The 12,643-nt window shown below is 40.5% G+C and overlaps 1 protein-coding gene across 1 annotated transcript in view; it reads right to left on the minus strand.

The window, feature by feature from the left end:
* ncam2 (neural cell adhesion molecule 2) overlaps positions 1-11,954 on the minus strand; it is a 248,801-nt gene extending 236,847 nt beyond the window's left edge. The window contains exon 1 of the mRNA XM_036589813.1: positions 11,740-11,954. Coding sequence (XP_036445706.1) covers positions 11,740-11,791 — 52 coding nt within the window. The 5' untranslated portion in view covers positions 11,792-11,954. The remainder of the gene's footprint in view (positions 1-11,739) is intronic.
* Between the last annotated feature and the right edge of the window lie 689 nt (positions 11,955-12,643).

The raw sequence follows: 12,643 nt of genomic DNA on the forward strand, positions 1-12,643 counted from the left end.
ATATACTCCTATAAATCATTTTGAACTCCTATGAATCAGCTGGCTGTATCATACAAACAAGTTCTGGCACAAATGCCTGAACTGATTAGAGCTTCATAATGAATGAATTCAGGCAAGTTTGGCTAAAAAAATATTCAAGGTAACCCTGTGTCTGTAAAAATCAACTGGCATTTTGCTTAACAATGAACTGTCTGAAGTTAAATCACAGACTTCAAGCACTCATTAGAACCTTAATCAGGCCTGAAACTTGGGTGCGAACCCAAATACAGCCTGAGAACTTTGTCTGAGCTCCACTCAACCCAACATACGAAGTTATGAGTCCGAAACTGAACTGAGCCTAACCAAGTTCAGTCCAAACCCAGTTCGAACCACATCATGTTTTCAGTCCAAACCCGACCTGAACCCATCAATGTTTTGTCCAAACCCAGCTCGCCCAGAACCACATCAGATTTTGAATCCAAAACTGATCCAAGCCCAACAAAATTCTGCCCGAAACTAATCTGAACTGCCCCCTCATCACAGATTAACACAAGTTGAAATTGCCACATAGAAACAAGAACAGCAGTCATTACATCATGGAAAATAGAGAAAAAAGGACATAATTTAAAAAATCAGCTGTCCAAAATTAAGTGTAAATTCTAGGGGTGGGACTCTCTAGGCACCTCACGACTCGATTCGATTACGATTCGGAGGGCTGTGATGCGATTATAAAACGATTATCAATGCATCTTGATGTAGCTTTTTTCTATACAGGACTTCTTTTTTTCTCACTGTGTGAGGACTTGGTACTTTTACTTTTATTTGTAATGATCCATAATGAATTTACTTCCAATATCTTTTATTAATAAAACAAATGGAAGGGATGTGGCAAGTCAACTGGAAGGCTCTCATTCACTGCTCTTGTTTGGAGCACATGAGACGCTGCTGCCACTCATCTGTGATAAAATGCACCGTTACCGTGACATAAGATCCAGTGGCAATGGATGTCCATGCAGCACATTACAGCTGACCTGCCTGTTTCTTTAGTGATTTTCTAACTTCGGTTTTGGTGTTGTCGTAGAGAGTGGGGGGGTCGCTGTGTCAGTAAAGTATCTTCGAGACGGGACGCTCTATCTCGGCTCCAAAGTGTGTGAAAGCCCTGGTTCTTAACAACTGAGTACGGATGCAAATCCTTGGCAATAAAAGTTTGTCAAAGCAAAAAAAGAATTTGTAATTGGCTTTGTCCTTTCCGATTTGGGAGGAAGCTTTGACATCACTTGATCGATGGTCCTCTGGTTGGCAGCGCAAGTACAACCAGACAGAAAACAGGTGGAAGCATGTAATATGGTTTCTCATGTTTGTCGTTTCCAAATTATTTTAGTTTAGCTCGTTAGCTAGTAGCTAACGAAAAAGAGATATTTATGACTAACATTTATAAGCACTGCAGTTGGTTTCCTGGTATGTTAAATCTGCAACGAGACTGTCAAACACTAAACAGCTGCGAAGATGAAGTCAGCTTCTCTCCTGTTCCACCTTAAATGGTGCTGCATTTATATTCTGGCGCCTCAGTCAGAATTTAAGGTGGAACGAAAAAATTCGAACAAGAAGCTGGAGAATAAGAAGCGACTTCAGCCTCATAAAACAGTCAAACGTTGAGAGACATTTTACAAGAAACTATTCAACTTTTGAGGAAAAGTTGCCGGAGGTGGGAGGATATACAGCATATAAGTCTGCATTTTCGTTTATATTTTTTAGTCTATACTAGGACATTATCACATACTGAGACATACTGGACATAAAATGTTGTGGCTCCCAAGGTGGTTTGATTTTTGTTGAAAGGACAAAATGGCTCTTCTTAACATTTGGGTTGTGACTCCTGACCTAACCTGGCTTTTAATGCAGAAGGTGCCGGTCGGATTTCTCGCTCATCCAGTTGTGTTTTTGTTATGTGCCGTCACAGACTGTCCAGACGCTGCACTTCCGCACTTCTAAGTTCCGTCTTTTGCGTTCCACCAACATTGTTATAAAAAAAAGTTTTTTAGTCAGGATAAACTTTCTGTAATGTGCTATTCTCATGCTGTGCAGAACTGACCTGTGTATCAGGATGCACGGAATTAGCAGTTTTTTGGCTCAAAACACAAAATTGGCCAATTTATTGTTTGTATTTTGGCAGATCTGTGTTGTAAATTTATGACGTAAATAACATCAGTTAGGTAAACGCACTCGCGCTGTATTTGAATGCTGCTGCTACACTTGTACTAAAATGTAGCATAATTATGCAAGACTCATTGTGCTAAACAGCCAGTTGCCTCTTGCTTTTGATTTAGCACTTTAGTAAATTCATGTTATTTAAATAGGCAATTGACTTAAATTCTAAATATTTAAAATGACAGTTTGGCCCATTAATGAGCAAATACTGGTGTTTACACTGCAAGTTTGCCTAACAGAAACTGCTGGAAATGTGCTATTGTGTTCCATGTGTTCATTTATTTCACACATTGTGAGCTCTGAATTGAAAAAAAGCTAATTAAAATTAGTGAATTTGGCTGTAAAGAAATCTAAATCAGCCATTAAAATTCATAATCAATGCATTCCTGCTCAATTTCTTAACATAGAACATATCATGTAATATAACATATAAAAATACTTAGGGCTGAGAAAATTAAACAGAAAACATGCTTTTGACTGTTCTCAACTGTACTCTCCTGAACCCATTCTCTGTTGTATTTCCCATATATTCATTTTTGTCAGATGTGTGGATGCGTGCTAAATTCAAGCTAAATTCATCTCAGTGCTAAATGTTTTAAGGTAATGAAAGTAGGAGGGAGAATAAAGTAAGGAGTTGAGACTAAAGCAGGAGGAAATGGAGGATAAAATCTGTTGAAAGCGGAAGAAGGCTTTGAGAATCCAAATGCGAAATCTAAACCTGACTTGAGACCGACACATATTTGGGAAATGATGTCTGAACTAGATGTAAGCAGTCATATCCCATCAAGTTTGAACAAATATGTCAAACTTTAGCACTCACAGCAGACTCCATTGACAAAACAGGTTGCTGTTCAGTGGTTCTCCACCTGGTCCTGGAGGAGGTTCCTGCTCTGCACATAATCAGTGTTATCTCCAAAAGCCCTTCCTGAGTTGAAGTAGCCATGTTAAAGAATGAAAACACGCAGGGGAAGGAGGGTTCCAGGACCATTAATGTTGTTGAAGACAACTGATGTAAACAAAAGCAGGAATGGCTGTTTGGTAAAATGTCTATGGAATGGAGTGCTAGTGGGCATCAATAAAAGAGATCTCATTAAAATTAACATCATTTCTATACCATTGAAATTACACTCTGTACAATGCAGAGGGCATGCTGACTCTTTCAATTGATTTTCTTATAGAACTCCTGCAGGGTGCAATTCCATTTCCATATGAGCTGGTGTGGCACTTCATTCACTCAATTAATCACATAATACAATCAATTTCTGCCCAGAAAGAAGTTGTACACCAGCGATTTCCCATGTGAACACGGTAGCATGTCTTTTATAGAACATCATACATTATATTACATGATGTTTAAAAAACAAACAAAGCTGGAGGAGAATGTGTAAAGAAGAAAAAAGTTTTCAATATCTCACATTTATAACGGCAGGAGGGCGAAGAACTGTACTGGTATTTTATAGATCTGCCTGAAGCTTTTGATTCTTCACAACACAAGATGCTGTGCAATTGTCTCTGTATATTATTTTATTTGTATGTGTTTATATCTACAACCCCATTTCCAAATAAGTTGGGACGCTGAGAAGAATGTAAATAAAAATAGAATGCAATGATATGCACAACATGTAAACCATATTTTTAAAGGAAAATACTACAAAGACAACATATCAAATGTTGACACTGAGTGATTGTTGAATCTATGCCATTTTGAATTTGATGCCAACAACACATTCCAAAAAAAGTTGGGACGGGGGCATGTTTACCTCTGTGTTTCATCACCTCTTCAACACTCTGTAAGCATTTGGGAACTGAGGAGACACTGCTGTAGTTTTGAAAATGAAATGTTTTCCCATTCTTGTTTGATGTAGGATTTCAGCTGCTCAACAGTTTGGGGTCTCCGTTGTCGTATTTTTCATTTTGTAATGCACCAAACGTTTTTTAGTGGTGACAGATCTGGACTGCAGACAGGTCAGTTTAGCATCCACACTCTTTTAATACAGAGCCATGCTGTTGTAATATGTGCAGAATGTGGTTGGACATTGTCTTGCTGAGACCTAGTAAGTCCTGCCCTGAAAAAGACATTGTGTGGATGGCAGCATATGTTGCCAAAACATGTATGTATCATTCAGCATTAATGGTGCCTTCACAGATGTGCATGTCACCCATGCTATGTGCACTAATGCACCCCTATACTATCATGAATACTAGCTTTTAAACTGTGATGATAAGCTGAATGGTCTTTAGCTCAGAGGACACAGTGTCCATGTTTTCCAGAAAAAATTTCAAATGTTGATTTGTTGGACCACGGGACACTTTTAGAGCTCGGGCCCAGAGAAGGTGGCAGCATTTCTGGATCCTGTTTATATATAGTTTCTTCTTTGTGTTGTATTGTTTTAACTAGCATTTGTGGATGCAGCAATAAGCTGTTTTCGCAGACAGTGGTTTTCAGAAGTGTTTCTGAGCGCATGCAGTGATTTCCTCTACAGAATAATGTAATGCAGTGCCGTCTGAGGGTCCAAAGATCATGGCCAGCCAGTAATGGTTTTCAGTCCTTGTCCCTTACATACAGAGATTTCTCAGGATTCTCTGAATCTTATTATATTACGTACCGTAGGTGATGAAAAGCAGAAGTTATTTGCTCTTTTACATTGAGAAATGTTATTCTTGAATTGTTGCACTATTTGCCCGCACACGTCTTTCACAGAGTGGTGAACCCTTCCTCATCAAAAGACTCAGCCTCTCTGAGATCCTCTTTTTATACCCAGTCATGTAACTGACTTTTTGCCAATTAACTACCATATTTTTTTTTTTAAGCATTACACAACTTTACCAGCCTTTTGTACACACACATACACACACTAATATATATATATATATATATATATATATATATATAATACACACAAAACACACACATCCCATTTGGATTCTAGTGCTGAAAGACTAAAATTTGCTGTTACAGGCATAATTTTTGCTAGTACTGGTACTGTAATGGCAAGGGAGGAATGAGCTGAAGGGCAAGAGAAAATATCTATAGTTTGTTTGCAGTGTTTCACCGCTGACGGAACAGTGCATATCTCTCTGTGAATGTGTTTGAGCATCTATGCTATAGATGCACACTGCCATTACTCAGTGTTTGCATGAATAAATATCCACCTAAGCAGTATTTCTAGCTTGTTCCATATGTCAACCTGTTCAGGCGTTAAGCTGCTGGAGCTGTTGGCACAGTCATGTCTCACAGGTGCAAGGGATGCAGCTGTCCGAGCGATGGCAGCAGGTTAATCTGCCAGCTCAGGAGAATGAAAGGAATTCATTGTAAGGACTGAATGATGACACAAACTTTGATGTATTTTTCTACAAATGCTCCTCTCTCTTTGTAACCCAACAAAGGCTTTCTAACTTACTACTGCTGCATCTATTTGATAAAAAGAAACCGTGTCACACACTTCCATACTTGCCAACTTTTCTTTTGGTACTGTTTTGCTGTACGGTGCCCTGCCACTTTGCTGTAGAATGGGCATGTCATGTCAAAACACTTTAACTGATTTTGTTTACATCTTTGTGAACCAATCAGTGAAATTCTCCTTTAATAAGATTTTACTCATTGTAGGAATGTAGGAAAGTGAAACGTAAGCTCTGGAATTTGTTGCACTGTACTGGATAGAAACTGTGTCCAAAAGTTTGTAGACACCTGCTCATCCAACATCTCCTTTGAAATATTAATAGGGAGTTGCTGCAATAACAGTCTCTACTTATCTGGGTACACTTTACATTAGATGTTGGAACATTGCTGTGAGGATTCGACTGCATAAGAGCATTAGTGAGGTCAGGTACTGATGTTGGCTGATTAGTCCTGTACTACAAACACTGCTCCAGCTCCTTCCAAAGGTACTGGATGGAGCTCCATCACTCCCAGTGCTGGGGGGGCTTTATACCACTATAGCTGATTGGGCATGGTGACATTAGACTTATGTGCAGCTACCCTACAGTGTCTCAGTCTGTTGGAAATGCTAGTCTATGGAGAGCATACAACTATGTACATGCAAGTGTACACTGTATCAGCAATAGATGCATCTTAAAGTAGTAAAATTCACTAATTAGAAAGGGTGTCTGAATACTTTGACAATAAATGTACCACTGTTCCCTTTTATTTTGTTTTTTATTTCACTTTTTTCTTTTTTCATGCTACTGACAATGGAGAATGCTATATAATACCAATAACAGCTGCTTTCAGAGTTTACTGTTGAGAAGCAAATCAAAAAATACAATGACAGCTCTTTCCACAGCCTGCACTGTTTATAACATTATAATGTACTTGTGTGTGGAATGCAGGCACTGATGGCATAACCGGTGGCAATGATGTATTTGATTTTGCAAGTGTTGTGGGCATGACATTAAATATTCACGAAATCACTCGGCAAAGCACGGCATGGAGCATGACTTCATGTCATGTGTTACCAAAATAAATGCAGCTTGCTGAACGACTGAGACAATTAGCCAGTTGAGATCACTGATGCTAAAACGTGAGTCAGGCGACAGGCTTAAATTAAATACAATGCCCTCCAACCAGGACAAATTAGTATGCATGTGTTTTTAATAGTTTAACTGCTTAGATGATTCATAGCCAATAAGTATATCATGTAATGTTTATGCTGCCTCTTAAGCGTTATCACAGGAATAATTTCCATGGGGTTGGGGGTTACAACCTCTCCAATAATAACCAGTAATTATTTATTACTATTACCATTATTATTATTTATAATAAAGTATGACAAAAATATTGGTTTTACTAATATAATAAAACCTACAATGAACAATAGCACACATTTCAGTTTTTGACAATTTAAAAATACCTGTTACCTTTTACATTGTGTGTAGATTTCATGATGAACGGACCAAAAGAAATGGTCAAAAATGATTTGGAAAAATGTCTGGTTCCATTGACTTACATTAAAAGTAAAGTAGGTTTTTTCCTTTTCCTGTAAAGTTACCATTCTGGAGATACAAGGTTTTCTTCCAACAACAGCAATATAAATATATCTCTGCGTGCACACACACACACTCACACACTGCTGGGGGCAGTTCCTAGAACCCCAACCTTAGTCTAATCAGCGTCCAGTAACCTAAAATTAATGTCAAAACATTTCTTGAACATAATGCTATATAAACTCACTGAGCCCTTGATGAGGTATATCTACCTTGAATCTACATTTATCATCCATACCATATAGGTGAACTTAGTAGTTCTAGTAGTTCTACAATTACAGACTGTAGTCCATCTGTTTTTCTGCATACTTTGTTAGCCCCTTTTACCCTGTTCTGTAGTCAGGACCCCCACAGGACCACCACAGAGCAGGTATCATTTGGGTGGTGGAACATTCTTAGCACCTTAATGAGACTAGCATGATGGTGGCATGTATTACGCTGGTATGAGTGGATTGGACACAGCAGAAACAGATGTACTACAGTCTGTAATTGTATTTAAATCCCTAAAGAGCCATTAGTGTGATTGTTAGCTGTTCCTCAGGGATTTGATAATAGATGTCAGATCTAGCAACAAATTTTATTTACAGCTGCCATTAAGGGTATGACCATAAACTGTCTAAACAGTCCTGCCCCAACATGTAAATCCTGAATACAGCACCTATGGGAATTGCACAATACAGACAAATAACACATCATTTCAGACTACAGAGGCAGAAATATATTAAAAGATGGAGTCCAGCTGTGTCAATAATGGTCTGAGAATATTGTATGATTAAATTTAAATATGTAGTAGGCACTAGTCTCCTATTTTCTTTACAACCCCCTTCAACTTATTTTAATGTAACCATATCATCACTGGCAAGTGCATGTGTATGTAAATGTATGTGCACATGTATACATGTTTATATGAAAAATATAAATGACTAACTCAAACTTAATTGACTGTCTGTGGCCTGAATGCAATGTGGTGAACCTTTCTGTGATCCTTTAATTAACAATTAGTTAAAAAACATGTAAAGACAATGTTGAATAATGTAAAGAATAATTAAAATTTCAGGTCTTGCAATTTGACAATTGCAGTCTTTCAAACTGATTCTGATATAAAAACAAGCACTAGATGAGGAGCAAGGGTGATGTTAGGGGTATTAAAATGATATTAATTTGTGTTCTTCTGGTCAAACAGTTTCAAACCTTTTAAATAAATTATACATTTACGTAAAGTATAAACTTTTTGAGTAGTTTTGAGTAGTTCTGTTTTTAAAGCAAATTTTACACGAAAGCATTAGAGGGTCCACATCCTATATTTTTTTTGTATTTAATATTTTTCATTAGGGTCCACTTATAAAGTTTGTGTGAGTTATTGTGCCAAAATAGTCATTCATTTTTACTTTACCATTTTCCAACCTCTGTTTATCCCTCAGACCTAAACAGGCTGTTACTGTGACTTTAAGACTGATTTATGTAAATGTTCTTGCTCTTCTGATTGGCTGCCCAGTATCATGCCTTGTCCAAAAAGCAGTCCAGGCTGAAACACCCCGTATAACGTCTGAGAGAATAGGCAGAGCTAAACTGCTGTAGGCTGAATATGTAGATGTATGTGGTGCTTTTCATAACATCACAGAAACAGTGGACTCAAAACAAGTTGTTTCTCGCAGCTTAGATTCATCACTGTGTATGGACTGGGGAGTGAAACTTTCACAATGTTTACAAACTATATCAAACTCTTTTATTTGAAAAAAAGTTAGTAAATACAGTTTCTATGATATGGGCCCTTTAGTATGTACATGCATCTACAATTTTTCTGTTTTTCTAACTTGTGGTGAGATTTGCATATTTCCAAAAGCTGTTTGTTTGGCTCCAGATTCCCAGGCCCCCATAGAAGGCCCTGTTCAACCCCCCCCACCCCCAGTCTTCAAACCATAGTTGTGCCTTTGCCTGTTATTACAGTAAGAGTCTGGCTAGTGACTCAGAACTATTGATTCGAGCTGATTTGTTTTGATTTGTTTGATTTGTTTTGATTTCTTGGACCATGAAGAATGCACCATGCTCCTTTTACTTCCACCCACTTAAATTGAAGATTTGGCAATGAGACAGTCTGAGCTATTTTAAAGCAGTGGCCACAGGGACAGCGCACTAGCACAATTATTAAACACAGTGCAGCGCAGGTTCACTTAAGTGACTATGAGTGTGTGTTTGGGGACTAAAATGAGAGTCCTCTCTCTCTCTCTCTCTCTCTCTCTCTCTCTCTCTCTCACACACACACACACAACCCAAACACACACTTTTAATACACCCATTTGGCATCAAGGACAGTTCCAGAGAGGACAGTTAACACATTCCCTCTCACTCTTGTCAAGTCACACACACACACGCACACACACACTAGAACACTGCTTCTGGGCAGAAAACTATTACAGCTCCTGCTGCTGACATTTGAGAATAAGATTCAGAGGATTCCCTTCATTATGGCACTTAACACCTCGAAGGACTGGCTCCGCTGAGAATGGCACGGCACATAATTCATCACAGCCAGCTTCAGTACAACTAAACACACACAGCTCCCAGCCAACATACATTAGCAACGACCTGAGAGCCAAACAGCTCCGGCTGGAACATCTCTTTTAAAGCAGCCAGGATTCCAATAGCACTGATCTGTGCTCAAGAACACTCAGACAGATGTTGATCTTGTGCATGAGCTGCATTATTACTATACAGAGTGAGTGAGAAAGAGAGAGAGAAAGAGAAAGAAATCAACATCCCCAGTGTTGTATTTACATCCACAGTGTTTATTTAAGTGCAACTACTGACAAATTAACACCATAAATGAAACACTGAAACACCAATATGGCAATACGGTGAGTGGAGATAGAGAAAGCATAAGAGGGAGAGAAAGGAGGAGATACAGAGAGGATGAGAGAGAGATAGGAGAGACAGTATAAGCGAGAGATAGAAAGTAAGAGAGACAGTATGAGCAAGTTTAGAGAGAGAGGTACTAAGAGCAAGATAGTATGAGAGAGGGAGAAGAGAGTAAGTGGGCAAGAGAAACACACAAAGAGGGGGTGAGAGGGTGAGAGAGAGTATTGCAGAGTGAAACTGAGAGATAGTGAGCAAGTGAGAAAGAGATGGTATGAGAGAGGGATAGAGTGAGAGAAGGAGAAGAGAATGGGAGAGAGAGAGTAAGACAGAGGGGGAGAAGAGAGTATATGAGAGACAGCAAGAGAAAGATAGTGTAAAAGAGAGCGAGCGAGCAAGAGAGACACTATAAGAGGGGGAGAGAGAGAGAGTATGAGAGTGAATCAGAGAGATATTGAACAAGAGAGAAAGAGACAGTGTGAGAAAGAGAGATAAAGATAGAGGGCAAGATGGAAAGGAGCCACAGTGGTCATATAAGTGCAACTAGTCACAATTAACACCATGTACGAGGCACCAAAACACCAATATGACTGGAGATTTTGAAGAAAAAACAAGTGAGAGATGATATGAGAGAAAGAGCCTCAATTTCACCCCTCCATGGTCCACCAAACTGGGGCTCCACACACGGCCTACTCTGCCTGCGTCACCCAGGTAACCGCCATGTCACACAGTTATTAACAGAAATAACATGATGTAATCCAGTGTAGAGCCCTTAACATCAAACACTGTGACTTTACCAGCTGCACTCACTGTCCAGTTCCTCATTATTAGACTACAGCAGTGCAACAGTCCCTCAGTCTGAGCACCAATTCATTCTGCTATTGGCATGAAATCAAGGCAAATCTCTCTGCTGCTGTGGAGAAATGCGCATGCATTCACTTGAGTGTTTAGTAGTCCGTCCAGCACTCGTTCCTCTTTCTCGAAATTGTGTTTGTAACGCGCCTTCGTGTCCGTGTGAGGGTCAGTACACAGCGCTCTACCTCCACCTGCCGTTCTGGCTGAAGAAGCAGCTGGTGTCCACGCAGAGAGCACAACGACCACCCAGTCACGCTCAGCAGCACTCAGAGCAGAGCAAGTTCAGCCGGCACAGCACAGCCCTTAAACCGGGCACTCACAGTGGATTAATGTACCAGTAATGCTCATAATATAGCACGGATCAGGACACAACCTGACCAAAACAAACTCAGCACAGACCAGGACAAGTGTTTACAATCAGCGTTTAGATATAACAGATATGTCAGCAGCCGGTACAGCCAGTGTAGCCACATAAGAGTTCAGTGTTTGCTTCTATCTGTGTCATATCAACATAGATGTTGGGCATAATGTCGTACATTTCCTTCATTCCAGCGCATAAAAACATGGTGAAAGTGTCGTTTCTCGCCCTGATACAGTATCTAAACTCGAGTCCACCCTCTGTAACACTTCTGCAGCCCCCAAAACCGCTTTTTTTGCCCGCGAGCCAAGTGCGCGCAGCCAGCCTCCGCGCTCCAAAACGAAGCTGGGACCAAAGAACCAAAAGAAAGCGCTTTCTCCCAACCGGGACGTGCCCAACCTACAAAACACCACCGGACACACACTCTCCCCTCCCCAGAGCTCCTCTGTTCACACACCGCCTGCGCAGCCCGCTCACGCAGCCCGTCCCCTTCCCTGCGTTACCTTCACTGCTGCTGATGAGCAAGCCGAGCAGGCACACGAGCTGTCCGATCATCTTGGTCTCCGCCCGCGTGCTGGAGAGAGCTGAACGCGCGGTGCTTGGAAAGAAAAGGCAGCGATCTTCTTCCTTTTCTTCTCTTTTCCCCTTTTCTTCTTCTTCCTCTCCGTGTCACTCTCCTCCTTTCTCCTTGTTCTACTTCTCCTTCTTCTTGTTCTTCTTCTCCTCCTTCTTCTTCTTCCTCCTCTCCCCCCTCCCCAGCGCTCTGTCTCTCACTCTCTCCGCGCGCGGACGCTACTGACGCGCACGCGCTCGCTCTCGCGCCCTGTCCGCCTCGGCGGGGCTGTGAAGGAGCGCAAAGCTCACGGAGTCAAAGCCTCAGTGTCTGAGCGCAGAAATGCCTCAGAGCCTCGAAGCCCCAGTGTAGCGCCTCAGCGCAGCCGTGAGGTAGAGGAGCAGGCAGCCGGAGTTTACTGCAGCCACTGAGTGGAGAAATGAGGCAGCGCACGTGGGGAGGCTGCATAAACTGCCTGAGACAGAAAGACAAGCATGAGATCGAACTGCTGGGCGAAACTGATCACATTTAGTATCGCGATATTTTTTCCAAATATATCACAGTATGAAATTAGAGTTGCCTTCGAAGAAATTGCTATCATTTCGTGTAAGTTCAATCATCACTGATATCAGATCATAACTTCATGTTCATTGCATAAATGTATATATGGTCGCTGTCCAAAGAAAACCACGTATCTCCATTTTTTGTGATTTTTGCTTCTCTACATTATTTGAGCATGGCCGCTGATCTCCGTATCGTGTGAAAATTTCATAATGAATAGATGTTCTAAAAAATGGTACTTACACTGAAACATCTCGCTGTTGTCGCAACAAAACGTTCTATTTCCAAAATGA

This window comes from Colossoma macropomum, unplaced genomic scaffold (assembly GCF_904425465.1).
Source record: "Colossoma macropomum unplaced genomic scaffold, Colossoma_macropomum, whole genome shotgun sequence".
In the NCBI taxonomy this organism is placed as follows: domain Eukaryota; kingdom Metazoa; phylum Chordata; class Actinopteri; order Characiformes; family Serrasalmidae; genus Colossoma; species Colossoma macropomum.